Source organism: Pezoporus occidentalis, unplaced genomic scaffold, assembly GCF_034315485.1.
Source record: "Pezoporus occidentalis ecotype Australia unplaced genomic scaffold, CSIRO_AGI_Poc_V1 ctg141, whole genome shotgun sequence".
NCBI lineage: Eukaryota > Metazoa > Chordata > Aves > Psittaciformes > Psittacidae > Pezoporus > Pezoporus occidentalis.
In genome coordinates this window covers 1,715,695-1,731,499 of record NW_026913220.1, presented here as the reverse complement: position 1 = coordinate 1,731,499, position 15,805 = coordinate 1,715,695, and the positions used below count along the sequence as shown (strand labels likewise).

At 39.5% G+C, this 15,805-nt stretch overlaps 1 protein-coding gene across 13 annotated transcripts in view; it reads right to left on the bottom strand.

The window, feature by feature from the left end:
- Window positions 1-2,771: 2,771 nt before the first annotated feature.
- The window catches only part of SHC3 (SHC adaptor protein 3), a 90,616-nt gene continuing 77,582 nt past the window's right edge, over window positions 2,772-15,805 (bottom strand). For all 13 annotated transcript variants that reach the window (XM_062609843.1, XM_062609844.1, XM_062609846.1 and 10 more), the window contains 4 exons: window positions 15,253-15,349; window positions 14,197-14,382; window positions 11,660-11,955; window positions 2,772-8,699 (listed from right to left, as the gene is read on the bottom strand). In XM_062609843.1, the coding sequence (XP_062465827.1) occupies window positions 8,571-8,699; window positions 11,660-11,955; window positions 14,197-14,382; window positions 15,253-15,349 (708 nt within the window). In that variant the 3' untranslated portion in view covers window positions 2,772-8,570. The remainder of the gene's footprint in view (window positions 8,700-11,659; window positions 11,956-14,196; window positions 14,383-15,252; window positions 15,350-15,805) is intronic.

Below are 15,805 nucleotides of genomic sequence, written 5' to 3'. Positions count from 1 at the left end.
AATTAAATTTAGAGGTTTGCATTGTGATTATCTTTTACAAGTTAACAGTTTGCTTGTAAATGTTTTATGCTGTTAGGTGTAAGAACAAAAAAACTATTTGAATGAAATAACTGTGAAAAAGAATATTAAATATGACATAATTTCTACTAAAAATGTTGAAAAGCGGTGCACTTACTTAAGAGGGAAAAGCTAAGCTAAGCGTGCTATAACTGAACTGCAGGTACAGGGCTGGGTCAGCATCTCTATAGCTTTGTGAAACAGCTGACATTTGCATTGCCATGGCTTGCTTATTTTTTTAGATCTTGTAGTGCTATTTGGCTGTATTTTCAGTGTCGAAGTTCTCTACTGAAGTTGTGTCTTCAAAAACTGCAGCTAAAATATTTGTATACCTCTAAGTGTTAGTGCACGAGGTGGTGGCACATGGCAGCATTCCCTGCTATTGTAGAGCACAAAGGCCTTAGCAGCGCAAGGGTTTGAGAAAACATTGTGGCTGATCCCAAACCAACAAGGATGTTATGCAATTCTCACTGCTTAGGTGAAAAAAAAAGAAAAACAGCTTTAATAGTCAAAATCCAAAAACATGCACATAAAAGTTAGTTTTAACATCTGGAGTCTAGCCTTAGCTATTGTCAGAGTTGATGCAATGTACAGGTAATGCAAGCAGACTCCACTGTTGGAGGCCATGTGATTGCATGTCAGTGCAAAAACCTTTCACTCTGCTTTGATTTCCTTCTCTTAGTTTGGAGCTGTGGGGATATTTTATTAGTTCACTACCCTGCTGTACTTGAAGCAGGCTCCTAAGTTTCATAGGTTCACATGTAACACTGATAGTAAATTTACTGAGTATTTAGGACTAAAGAGACTGTTATGGGTATATGTCACAGTGGGATGTACCCACTTAAGACTGTTAAGTAAAGCACAGCTTCTGGGCCATTTCTGAGCAAAATTTTGAAGTAGGACCAAGTCAAGGGCTTAACAGCAGTGGACCATAAGCAATCAGGAAGATATCCTATCCTAGAAGCTGTAAAGGATGGAGAATAGCTCATTTCACCCTAAAATATTAGAAAATTCTTCAAAATACATTCTAGCATCCAAGCTTTTCATCATCTAGGCTGATTTGAGCATGCAAGAAACTGAATTAGGTCTCCCTTTCGCAGTTGGTTTTATGCAGAGCAAAAGCTACAAAGGAGGTATTTTATTCATATTATTTCATGAATTGGAATATTTATTTATATTCTGAATTACAAAAGAAATGCAAATCAAAGCACTTAAGGAGAAAAAAAAAGCTTTCACAAGAGTCTTTCCAAGAGTCTTTTATTGCCAGCAGTCTTGCAGAGCATTTTCAATTCATTAGGTACCATAAACATTTTGAAAACTTTTAATTAAATCTTAAACCTTTAAACCAAAGTTGTGTGGCAATTGTTTTTCAAAGAACTTTGAAGATGGCTTAGGCCATCTGCGGAAAATGTGCACATTCACACTGGGTGTTGTGCCTATGGGAATGCCATGCAGTCAAAGGTGGTAGGTTCTGTTTCCACTGTCCCTGGATCAGAGGAAGGCTTTGCTCTGCTTTCCTGGGAGTGGACTCAGTCCCTGGGCTCACCTGCTACGAGGGCTGTCTGCTCCAGCAGCAGCGCTCACAGTGGCTCCATTGGGAAGGAACATTTTACAAGGAGAGGCTGTATTTGGGGTGTCGCGACATGTGCTGGCATCCACTCTGTGTAATGCCACCAACACAACCAAGGGCACAGCTCGGACCCTTGACTTAGAGGGGAGCTATGAACCCCATGGCTGTCCTGTGCTGGGAGTATTGCCTTCTCATGGCAGGCAGGCACAGCAGCAGTGACCAGAGGTTTCTGCTTGGCCACCATCAACTGGGAGGCTTGCAGCAACCCTGAGGCCCATCTCTCCAAGAGTGGGGGGACAAGAAGAGGGGGAATGAGCGAGCTGTGTGGTTCTGAGTTACGGGCTGGACTTAAAACACAACAGGTCTCCCATGGAGTGGCATGGAGACACCATGCAGAGGCATGCAGAGGTGTCCTGGTGCCCATGCTGCCTTCAGACCTGCATTTATTCCTGAGAGCAACCTAACTTCTCAGGGCAGCCCCAGGCTCAACTTTTCTTCAATCAGGTAAGAGGGAAGGGCTTTTACAAGGAGACTCGTGGATGGTGAAGGAAGGTGATTTTGGGTACATCAGTCCAGCCAAGTGCCCTTCTGATGTGGAGCCTTTCTCCCCTCCACAATCCACTAAATACCTGCTTTTGCATGTAGCTTGTCCTTGCATTCATCCTCCATGGAGTGAGCTACCCTTGGCTACCCTCACCTGTTCAGTGTGCCAAGCACGAAAGCTAACTTTTCAGGAGACAGCATCATCTGGCCCAGAAAGAGTGCCTGTACAAGCAATTACTTTCATCGCGAAAATGGTATCTGTTGAACACATGGAGACCAGTGTTGCCTTTGCCAAGGTAAGTAGAGCTCCTCTGGTGTAAAGTGTAACTGAGGTCAAGCTCCTCATGTGCCATTTGGTCCTCGGACAACTTTTATCCCTGTGTCTACTGAGACGAGCAGTTCATTGACTTATAAGTATTCAATATCCAGGTTAACTTTGTAGAATTGAATTTATTCTGCTACAAAATGAGCATTCTTTCAAGTAAATAAAAAAAACAAAACACACAAACCCCCCAAAAACGCAACAACAAACAAACCACATCAAAACAAACAACAAAAAAAATATGCATAGGAGAAAAGACTCAAGCTCACTTTGCATGCATTCCAATCTGACAGTACTGCTGATTATTTTATTACTTTGGTTAATCGTATACAAACTGAATAATCAGAAAACAGTTGTATAACACTTATATTCAAAATTCTGTTGCTCAAGGACTTCCTCAGAGGCAAAATTTTCCTCTATAGCCAGAATACCACAATCAGCAGACAGGCAAGAACTTGAGATTCACGAAAGTGGCTGGGAATATAAACAATCACAATATTTCCACATACATTATTTTTTTCTGCAATTCTCAGTTAAAAATGTTTCTAAAAGTAACAAATATTAATAAATAAAAAATTTACAGTCAAACTTCCTTTCACAGCAAAATAGCCATTTTTTTTGTTTTGCCCACACAATGCAAAGAAAAATATTTACCTCAGAAGGAGAAACCTGGCTTCTTTTGAGGTTTAAGTCTGCAAGACTTTACTGAGAAGCAATTACCACACCAATTCAGCCACAAAGGACACAAATATATACCAATTATAATCTTTACATTCTTCAGTTAACAAAATTTCTCTTATTTGGCATGAGTAAATGCCCAGGTGTGTTCGGTGGGTTTTGCCTCAAGGACAAGTAAAGGAGGACTGCTGGAAAAACTTGTCATTTGACCTGTATGTTATTTTACCTTCCTGACAGTTGCATAAAATGTAGATCTGCATCTTAATCTCAAATCTGAGGCTACCTTCCTTTTCTGAGTCATCCATGCTGTCTCCTACGAAGTGGGGTAGCAGAATGAGTCATCCAGCTTTAGCTTTTTTCTTCCTTCCTTTGGTTTCCATGGCCTGTTCTGTTGTCAAAAAAAGGTTTAAACACTGTTTATGTGGTACTTTTGCTAGAAATGTGCAGCTCTGAAATCTCAGCCTCCTTACTGAGACAAAAAAAAATGCCCCACTTTTTCTCAGTGGAAGCCATACAGGATGCTTATGTTGGAGTGTGCAGAAAAACAGATCAGGTCTTATCAACATATGTGTCCCAAAAAGAGATGTGCAGTAGTCATTGCCTGAGTATTTTGCAGTTCCCATTAGTTGCTTATGTGCCTACTGGCTCGTGTTTCCAGTTTTCACATTTCTTATCCCTGGGGTTTTCTGTACCAAGACAGCTTTCCACCCCCTATCCAAGCCTCTGGTTAACTGCAAGCAAATTATTTGTCCATGTTATCTTTTCCACAGGCCTGCCCTCATCCCAGCTGCATCCAATGCAGATGTGAACAAGGTCCACAGACACTTGTGTGTGAGTTAGTAGAGTAAGTATAGCTGAGCACAAAGCTCTTACTGGGAATTTCCTCATCTCCTGACAGCTTTGAGCAAGCATAGATTTGTGGAGAGTGCAGCCCTAGGTTCAAGCAACAGGACCATGCAAATCAACCTATTTTTGACATAAACTAAGGTAAACCTGAATTTGGATTTTATGCAGACATATTTTGAAAATGTCTGAGAGATAAAAAGGGAAGTGTGTCTGTTACTTCAGCTTAGACTTCATTTATGCAAATATGATTTACTTAATATAAATCCTTGGTTCTACCACTTACTTCAGATAGGCATGGGATGCTAAGAACAAAGGCTTGAAAACAGGATTTGTAACCTTTTGTTAGAACATTCACAAGTTTCAACTTTCCCCTTTAGAGCTGCAAATTTCCTGGAGGCTGCAAAACTGCAAGTTTTCAAATGGAGCATTTGCTACTTACAAATACCTAAATATGTATCAATTCTATTATGAATACATTGTAGCTGACATCTGGCACTTGATGTGCCAGCAGCAATCACACCGTGGTATACATTTTTTTAAATTCTCCAAACCTTACCGTACAACATGATGGTTAGGGACCATGATAGAAATGTGAGATATTATTCTACAGAGGATAAAAAGAATGAACCCAGGATATAGAAAATCTAGTGCTGGCAGGTGACATTTGCCGCACTGTTAGCAAACATTTTCTTCTGGTGACAGTGTGCGTTTTGCACTCAAATCCTGGTCCCAAGACTATGTTCTTTGTTCAAGCTTTTACTGAATATGTGTGGCAGAGGTTTCTGGCAGAACAAGTATTACCTCCCATTGTGAACTCTGTAAGATGCGGGGGGAAGCTATTGTATTAACCTTCTATCCTCACTGTGTATGCAAAGCCCTGGGCAGGGAGGCAGGCAGTAAGCCATGGAAATTCTATCTCCTCTTATAGTCTCCACCCAGGCATGGCCAATTTGAACATCCTTTTTTAGGGAAGGAAACCTGGGGAGTCCTCACTCTGAGCAAACGCACACTGAAGTCAGAAGGTAATTCAGTTTTCAAATCACATTTTCTGCCTTTGAGGTTTCTGTGCTTCTGAAGCATCTGAAGTAACTGAAAGTTTGAGAACACAACTGTATCTCAATATCCAGTCTGCCACTGCCAGCCATGCTGGAAATTTTTATTATCCTAGTATTCATTCTAGACCTACAATAAAATGAATCAGAAGCATTTGGTTCACTCCTGAAAGTTCTTTGTTTGGAGGAATCAAATGTGTTTTCATTGCCCAGAATTCACATAGTTGCAACAAAGCTGGAGTCAAAATTGATAATCAGATACTACTCAAAATCAATGTAGTCAGTCTTGCAGGATATTTAGAGTTTCATTTCTGACTGCTCAGCTCTCACCTGGGAAAAATCAAAGGATATTGTCTAAACACAAGTGATTTCTATTGCTTCTAGTAAATTTGTTCATTCAAGTAAAATCCCCCTTCTTAAAGTCACAGTACTGAATTATCACCAGCAAGTGTCCAGCCTTCTGGATTGAATGAAAAAGAGTAAAAACAAAAGGTGAAGGGACTCAGAACCAAAGATAAACATTAAAAGGCTCAAATTATTATGCTGTCAGCAGTCTGGTTTTCAGCCAATTGCACAGCATTTGAGCCCATCTCATAACTTCTCTTAAATTGTTGTCTCTTAAATGGCTTTTCATAGAAATGAGCCCTGCCTCTCTAGCAGGTTCAATTAGCTGTTGTTGAGCTCTAACAAAAACAGGTTTGGAACTGCTGTCCAAATGTCTATGCAGTTTTTATGCCATTTTCATATAGGGAAAAGCCAAACATACAACAGTAACAGAGACATAAAACAATGTCAGGATCCACACAAGGAGAATTGATTGGTCCACATGCCCCTTCTTCCTTGGCAGCTTTGGTTCTCAGTGACTTAGAAAAGCTTCTGGATCATCCCATCTAGCCAGACAGGATCTGCTGGACCACTGCAGCAGCAGGGGCACTGTCGCAGCCCAAAGGCACTACCATTACCTAGGGCCAAAGTTCATCTTATTAAGCTACGTGTAACATTTGCATCATCAATGCGCATGGTGAGCTGGGCAAATTGGCTGTGCTGACAGAGCAGTTTAAAATAGCCACATTTTCCTGGAGGCAGAGTTTGTGAAAGGTACTCTGGGGAATTAAATATTTCTGTCAAGCTGTTTGTGTCTCCTTGCCACCTGCTTTAATTGCCAGAACATGCAGCTAAGTGGCCGCTAAGTTATTAAAGATGGTAAAAAAAAATCAGATTCTTATTTCTGTGTATATTTAGTGCCTTCATTCATACACCCATATCTTGTCACATTCTTCCAGGCATACACTGACAGGGTATTTAGGAATCTAAAACTGACATAGGCAGCAGGTGGGATTTTTGAAGGCACCTAAGGGGGTTTTGGCATCTGATTCTTACTGAAGTGATATACAACATTCAAAGTGAATAAGAGGTCTTCTCCTATAGTTAGTAATATCACACTAAACACTTTCCAGGACACGGCTATACAGAGATGAGAGCATGATATGACAAATATTATGCATGACAGAAATGGTGGCAACTGATATACTTGAAGCTGGAATATGGTGAGACATGGATGCTCTTAAATAAAGTAGTTTTGATGAATACTGCTTTAGGGTATAAGATCTCCTCATGTTCCCTTGCAATTTCCAATCTGGTAAAAGGACAACCCAAATGTAAGGATTCCACTAACCTCAGCACCATACTAATTTGGGTTGCAATGCAGCATTTAATTTTGTTCCTTTGCTCTCAGGTCCCACCCAGATCTAGAAATAACAACTAATTAGTATTCACAATAAAATTAATCACAAGTATTTGGTTCACTAATGTCATAGTTTGGCTTCTGAATGTCTTGAATAAAAAAGTGTATTTTTATTCACTGCTCATATGATTCATCTTAGGTGCCTCAATCTTTTTTGCTCTTGAGATCAAACAAAACCAAACTTCCCAAGTTGCAACTTCACTATATTTCAGAACAGAAGGTATAGGCAAAATATATCCGAATTTTAATAAGATGATCCTACCTGAATGACTCCTTCAGTCAGTTTGCTTGTAGTCTGAGAAATTTTTAAACTGAGCAAATTCTGAAAACCAAATCTAATTTTAAGTAGATTTAAGTATTGACTACTTCAACATAGGCAGGTGCTTAACCTAGACTTACCCTGCTGAGTCACAGCCTTTATGAATCAGGTCTGAAGATTTGATTTGAGATACTGGTGCTAGAGAAAACCTTGGAACACTGAAGGCTAAATCCTTACTCTGGCACAAACTTTGCCTTTATAGGAACTATGTCTATTGAATTTGGCTTTTGATAAGCTTTGTAAATAGGAAAATAACTTCATGTAGTGTTTGCATTTGAAGAGTACAAATCTTTCTAAAAACCTTTCCCAGTACCAAAAGCCAAGGACGTTTTTGCTAGAAATGCATCTGTTTTTCAACTTGATATTTACAGAAAAGCAGTATATTTGCAATACCCATCACTTGTTGAAGGCCGAAGTGAAGGTTTTGGTAGGTAAATGCAAATGGCCACTGAGCCATGATAGTTTTCACTATTTATAAAAAGAAAAGATTTTTCAGTTACGTCTCTGAACAACCATGTACATCTTGTACTAAACCTATTGAATGCAAGTTATTTGAACTTGCCTAATTGGTATGCAACACCTCATTGGAGACTGGTAGTCAAGGACACCTAGATCTTCACTATAAGCAGAGAACTATTTATAAATAGCCTTAGCACTCAAATTAATAAACTAAAGTTACTGAATATTGTTATATTATCATTAGAAAAATCGAATGCACACGTTTTATACACAGAGAGATCACACAAAATCATTGTTAAAGCAAGATACAAATGTTTTGAGTAGCATCATATAAGAATTCAAACGACATCAGAAAGAGAAAATGATTTTGATACCAGTGACACTGAATAATGCTTTTAAAAAACATTTTATGCTAAATTTCTGAGTTGGAATACTAATTGCTGAATTCAGACTCCTTCCATGGCTAACCAGCATAATCCACTTGTGATCCCCATAGTTGTGCTTCTTAGGTAAAAGCAGAAATAAGATTCCCAATACTCCTTTTCTTAAGAAAATGAGACTGATGAATTCCATTTTTATCTGAACAATTACAATTGAAATTTTTCTTCTGGTAAAAACACATGGCACAGAAGATAGTTCTATACCATCAACAGACTGACTTGAAAAATATAAATATATATTGTATTTATATACATAATGTGTATATATACACTATCAATATTCACATTAGGGAATCTGAACAATTTCATTTAAATTACTTTCTAAGAAAGCCTTCTGCTGTGACTTCATGTCTACATAAAGCATTGAGAATTTTCAAGTGTACCATGTGAAATGGGGCTTCTTAAACCTAAAGAAAACATATTGATGAAATATATGTGAATATCCATAATTTTTTTAATGTACATGGGTTTTTTTTTCAGATCTGCAATTTCTACCTGTTATAGCTTACAAATTACAAAAACTAAAATAGTTATCTGGAGTCAGTACTTCCTCTCAGCAGGCTGCTGCAGGCAGAGCTCACTCCCAGAAGAAACTATTGGCAAATTATTCTCGAGATGGTGATTGATGAGATGACTTATGCTGTCAAAGACACGATCTTTTGTGCGAACCTTAAAAAAAAAGGATGCAAGAAGATAAATTAAAGAGCAAAATACTTTTTCTCCTAACTTCATACTAAAATTCTCTAAGAATAAGATGTCACAATTTACCATGTTTTAGAGACTCATCCCTTTTCTACCAAAATCAATGGAAATTTGGCATTTCTGGAGTTTTTGTCTCTTACTCCCTCTATTTTCTCCAAACAGATATTTTGCATGCTACCTATAGGCCAGTCTACTTCTATTACTCTTTTTGAATAGATCTGCTTGAAAACTTTCTGCACATTTTGTTTCGCTATAAGATGGGGTTTTAGATCAGATTTTCCTCTTCAAGAGACCACCTGCTCCCTTTAAGTGTTTTCACCTTTTTCATTAGAAAAAGTTGTCCTTCCAGAGGTGCCACAACCCAGCTTCTCCATGTGCCTCAGCATCTTTGTGCTTTTCTTCCTCTTCAGGTGCTAGAAAATTCCTTTCCCTGAAAGGGATCCAGCCATCACATGTGCTTGGCTTGGGTTTGCTCCATGCTGCATGGTACACCACTATGCCTTTGAAACCAAAACACTCCAAGGCAGGGGACATAATTTTTCTAGCCCATTTACCAGCCTTCTTCACCACCATCCTGCTAAGCAAATTATTATACCCATGACAAGAGGAAACTCATTTTGCAAGATAAAACAGTTATCAGGACTGGCAAAAAAACTAATCTATATTACAAAACAATCTTTAATTATTTAACCACATCTTCACAAAATATTTCCTACCTTTGTTTAAAACTAGTTAGTCATACAGCTTCCATTTGCCTATCAGAAGTCCTCTCTAACAAATGTCATGCTGCAGTAAAGCTTTGTATTGAGATGGCTCTACACTGCCTCAAGCAAAAGCCTGTAAGCACTGCTCTGAAGTGAGGCATGTCATCTATTTTCCTTGAACCTTTCTCAGAAACAGAGAACAACTTTTGTTAAAAATTGCCAAAGCCAGCTAATGCGGTGGTGGGCACCTCTCTTGAAATATTGCAGTCTTCATCATTAAATTCTAGCAAAACTGCCAGAAACTTAGCAGAGGATATCACAGGGTAAAAATACAAACAACAAACTTTGATGGCAAATGATGCTATCTGCTCAGTCTGCAGGTAGCTGAGTTACTGAAGAAAACCAACAGGCTCTCCCAATTCTGCTTTGAAACATCACTTTCTGTAATTACTCAAAGCTTTCAAAATGAAAAGTTGTCTTTAAAACAGCAGTAACTTTCCTTATCTGTATGCAGAATAACACATTTTGAGAGCATTTAACTCAGCTGAGATTTTTCTCACAAGTGATATGCTCTGCCAATCACCAGAGTTCAAGCCCTAATTCCAAACCCAGCAAAAATCCTGCAGTCCTCCATTTCAAGCTTCCTTTACCTGAACTAGAGTTTGGGGTTTTTTTGTCAGCTGGATGAGAGCAGAAGAAACTGGACAGTTAACTCTGCTCTGGAAACACACCCTGAATAGCTGTAACATGTAGCTGGGTAATTTGTGTGTGAAATGAATTCTCAGATAGCCTTTGTGTGATTAAGAATAATCATGCTGAGGCCACACAGAAAAAATGTAAGCTGCTGGCATGCTGCCGTGGCTGGCCACACACTGGCATTTTATTTATGACTCTCCATTCTGACAAGGTGCAAATAGGGCTGCTCAGGAGCTGTGTCAGGATCCCACAAATCATATAGACAGTGCAGCTAACGTAAACACAGCTGTGGGAAAGCTGTGCCTCCTGAGCAAGGAGATTCAGAGCCATTTGGGCCATAAGGGCACATCACAAGTAGCCTGAGGGAGGGGATTAGGTACAGAGAACAAGCAGGTATCTACACAAGGAGGTCAGCAAATTAGTGCTGCTCTTAGAAGCAGTCCTCTGTCCTCTGCAAAAGGAAAATGTCCCAAGAGTCACCACAGTACTTGATGCAGTTAGCAGAGCAGAAGAGCTCCTGGTAGGACATAGCATCCCTGCACTTGTTATGGCACAAAGCAGTGTTTTCCCTGGAGGAGCCTGTAACAGCGATTCTTGGATTTATGTTGAAGGGAGAACTAGGAGGCCCTGCTGCAGGGTCACCAAACTGCTGGCAAAAGTTTAGCAAAGGAGGCGATGGGCCAGTTCCCCAGGCTGATGTTCCAGTCAAGCCCAGGACTAGGTGGCTGACACCTAAACAGTGCAAAGCCATTCTCTGACTGGCCTCATATGGCAAAAGTAATTACAGAAAATACCACTGGCATTTCTCACCACAGCATTACAGACTCTGGAAGACCAGCATAATTCTGCCACAGGTTTCTCATCTGAAACAGATGCCAACAGACTAACTCCTCTATGGGAGTTTCTCATTTACTTTTCACACTTGTCATCTAAAGTTGCCCTTTAACAGAGGAAAAGGAGTTGCCCACTTTTGCTACCAGGAACCAAGAATTATTTCAGATGAGACTAAACCTCCCCAGAACAAGGACCGGGCAGACACAGAAAGCTGGAGCTCCCTTGCCCTCTCCATCCTGCTGCTGGAGGGTTCCTTTATCGGCCAAGGTTGTTCCTGTGCAGCAAAGAGCTGGAGCAGGTTTACCCCAGTTCTCCAGTACAGTTTCCTGTACATAAACTCTAGGCTTATGCTGGCATGCAGGCCAAACTTGCACAGCCAACAAGAGCTTCCCAGCAGGAGGGCTAAAGAAGTGGCTAAGCTGCACTTTTGACTAAGACAGTCCTGCAGCAGCCTAAGCTTGACCTTGTTAGGGAATCAGGTCCCTAAGGTTCCCTAAGGTTCCCTGCAACATGCAAAAATCATGCAGTGGGTCTTCTGCTAGGCACAAGGAAGAGAATGAGAGATGTGATGGCATATTAGAGATATGAGGCTGTAGTATGATCAGTTGTTAAAAAGCTGTAAATAAGATTAAATATGTTTAGAGAAAATGTGTTGTCAGAAACCTCCTGTATTACTGAGGAGTCAGTGCTTACAGTTCCTTCTGGGTCCACCAAAAGAAGATGCTTGGCTTGACCATTGTGCAGGCCTGTCAGCACATAGGAGCCAGGATTCGTGGTACTCTTCCTCACAAGAAAGTCTCCACATTTCTTTAATAGCTGTTCTGCTTCTTTCCTGCTCATCTCTCCTTGATACCACGGCTCTGCACTCAGGTCTTCAGCTACAGTCCAGTCAGCTCGTCTGGACAAAAGAGGACTGGTGCATCCTGTGGAGGTGGATTTCCTTGATGCAGCCACAGATGTTTGGTTCTTGAGGGCATCTTCAAATGGTTCTGGTTACGGAAACAGAAACAAGGACAAGATCATTCATAGATAAATCATGTTAAAAATGGTGATATTCCAGATGTTCTTAACTAGACTTAATTTGTGTTATAGCCACATCCCTTTATTTGTATGAAAAAAACTGAGGGAAGGTATACTGCTAGGCCTACTGATCAAAGGATTTTATTGAGATTGAGGAGTGTAATATGTTAAAAATGTATGTTATGCACAGAAAGATGCTGATAAAAATCAGAGAAAACCTTGGCAGGAGGTTTTGAAAGTTACTGCTTTTATTTTGGTAATGGCTATTGTAAACAGTTGCATTTATATGCCCTGATACAAGGCAGAGCTCTTTTTTTGCCTTACCAGGTACATCAGACAGTTTCATTTCAAAAAAATTGCATAATATGGTTACCCAATTTCATTATATCTGGTCTCTCTTAAAACAACATATTAATTTAAAAATAATCCATTACTGAGTCTCCAGCCCACGGGTATGTCTAGAACGAATCAGCCAATGTTACCACTCAGCCTACCCCTAACCTCCACTTACAAAGAGGACTTTGCAACTTAGACACAGGCTAATACCTTTAACGTGATTTACCTAGCTGAAATCAGCCTTGGGGAAACATCTTTTAAACCTCAGCTATATCCTGAACTCAGTGCTACTTTCTGTAGAGTAGAATAGAAAGATGTGTCATTACAGATCCTAACAGTCTTACAGAAACAGTAAATAGGTCAGTCAGCGCTTCATTATATGTACTTACTTATTGGAAGCTCCTTCCCCTTGCCAGACCTCCATCTGACCAACTACTGAATATTAAAAAGAGATGTTATTCTTTTCCCACTAGTCTTAGGGAAGGACATCTGCAGAACAGTATGGTGGAGCAAGACACCCGCTCTAAATAGTCACAGATGCAAGGTGTATATAGCCATGTTTGCATGGGGCCACAGAGAGGTTAATTTAGCTCAGAGAAATAGGGTAAATACTGTGCTGTCACAGCTTATTGATACTTCAGCTGATTCTTACAAACAACTTACATATGTCTTCACTTCATTGCCCTCTGCACTGAGCCAAATGTGCTTATCTTGACAAAATACTAACTTAAGGCTAGGTGATACATTTTCTAATGCTATTTTTCCTTAACAACCCAATGGTTAGTAAAGGTTAATGAAGTTTGGAAGACAAGAAAACAATTTTCCCTACTCTTAGGAAAAGAATATGTACAAAATGGAAGCACGCATGTGCATGTTTTAAGAGCATAGCCTCTTAGAAATCAAGGTTAACATTTCTGATTTCAGACAGCAGATTTCTCTCGTTTCAGATCCATATTTACAAATACATACTCCCTAAAGTTTCTTTCCTCACTTCTCCTTTCAATCCAAAATCTCCCCAGGCTGTGGAAATAGAGGCATATCTCAGCAAAAACATGCCAGGAAGACAGTTTTATGTACACTGAGATAACGGAAACGTAGATGTGTTATTTTACAAATAACATATAGGCACCAACTGCTTTGTCTCACTGCCTCTTAATTATGTGAACTGAATTAAAAAAATCATGTGTCAGCAACTGATTGGAGGTAGGAAGAGTAGAAAAACAAATAAATTTTTCTGTGCATTATACTGTTTTCCCAGTATTTGCTGTTAAGTGTCTCCTCAAGGCTGAAAATAATGTGTACTGGTAGCACCGACATCAAATTATGACTGAAGCTTAAAAGCAGTTTTACAGTTATGGCTATGATTTTAATTTTGGAAAAGACTTCAAATTTGGAACAGATACGTAGATCTGTATCAATCTGTGTAGTATGCCTATCCAGAGCAAGGGATAACTGCCTTTTAATTTCCCTCTCAAAGGCAGGGGGAAACTTGCACAAAGCTTTTGTAGTATGCATTGACTTCCTAGTAACATATTCACAGGACAGACTGATGCTAATTCTCCAGCCATGCACTCTTTCACTTTCTTGCATGACAAGCCTCCTGATTTTTTTTTTTTTCTGAAGTAGTTGCCTGTGATGCTAAAGACAGCATAGACTGCAACTCAACTTAGATATAATTCAAACTAGCTTAAAATCTTCAGACACCCTTATTTTCCCTCAGTTCTATCTGAAACCACCTTGAATTCCATAATTCACCATAATTATACCAGGAATACTAAAATTTGGAGTATTTTATAATTATTTTTATACAGAACTAATGCATAAGTATATTGGGTCACTTGTTAGAAAAGGAAGTGAACAGGAAGGTAACTTACTCATGTCAAACAGATCCTTTCCTGGGCTGCTTGCTTTGATATCATCTGCTGTTCCACTGAAGGTACTTTCAGCATCTACCTGAAGTGCCAGTAGAGCTTCTACATCTATATGCTGGGTGTTTACGTATGTTGGCATTTCTGCTGTTGAGGTTACTTGTGATTTCTCTTCCAGCATATCCAGAGATCCTATAAAATTCAAGATTTTTTTTGTCTTCTTTTTTGTATTTGACAGAACAGTGTTGTTACAACGGCTAACTAACATCATACCCCATTACCACAGGTTTAAAACTTCCTGGAGAAATGTAAAGTCAATAACTGCAATATCTAATAGAAAGAAATATTGATGAATGGATATAGAACTATAACCATTTTCAATGTGGATATTCCACAGTATCCAGTTTCAATGAGGGTTTGGGGACAGGTATTATTCAGGAGAAAGGAAATGGAATAAAATCCTCAAATCTGTCCAGACTAACAGCAGATAACATATTCTGGCATTTGAAAAGCGTCTCCAAAAACACAGTGAAGCTGTCACACAGAGGTGGATAGGGTGAAATTTTGTATGTATATTTTGATGTGATTTGCTTAAAATTCATAGGCAACAACAAAAAGAACATTACTCATTATTTGTTATTCATGGAGCAGAGATCATGCGCAAACACGTGCATTGCTCTATATTTTAAAAAAACTGCTAACATTATGTTCTTCTTTTGGAAATTCCATCTTGCATACCGTAGTGGGTTGATTTTCAGAACAGACCATGCAGCCTGTCTTTAAATACCCTGGAGTTTTAAGACATGGGCAGCTAGAGAACTGAAGATTTGGGGCAACCCTATTTGTGCAAAAGATAAGATTTTATGAAGGTGTGCATTTCATAATTTATCCAGAAGTAATTACCAAATGCTTTTCTCTGCCATCAACATTAAAATTTTGAAAAAAAAGGGATCTATCACGAAGTGCAGTTCATCGACTTAAGACTTTGGGGCATCAGACTTTCACATGCTTTGCCCATCTGAGACCTCCCGCAGTATTAGAGTAAAAACTAGTAAAACTCACCTTGCTTAACAGGCACATGATGCCAGCCTTCACCAAATTTGTCTCCTAAGTGACGATTCTGGTAATAAGTTTGCTCTCCTCCCAGTCCTGCTGCAGACTAGAATGGACACATGTGCAAAGAAATTTTCAATTGCCTTTAAAATGCTCAGATAAATTATGAAGGGCTCTAACAATTTCCTTGGCATGTATTCTGTGTACTCCTACTCTTCATTTCCAACTCATCATGGTGTCAGAATACATATGGCAAAAATGCATTTGTGTAGGAATAAGATATTATGGTGACCTTCGTGTAAACTTCCCTGCTCCTTGCTTTTATTAACCCTTGCAATCCCAAATGATGCATTATCTCCTCCAGTACATTTGTCTTCACACAACAAGCCCTGACAACTATGCCCTGGAAAAGCGTTCCACAGAAACACACCTGGGAACAGAAGATGCCCCCAGCACTCTCCAAGCATGAGCTGAAAAACTCAGATCAGTACCAGGGGATGAACTCTGGCACTGAAGGGAGGATGTTGACTACAAACAAGGCACTTCTGGATTTAAGCAGAGG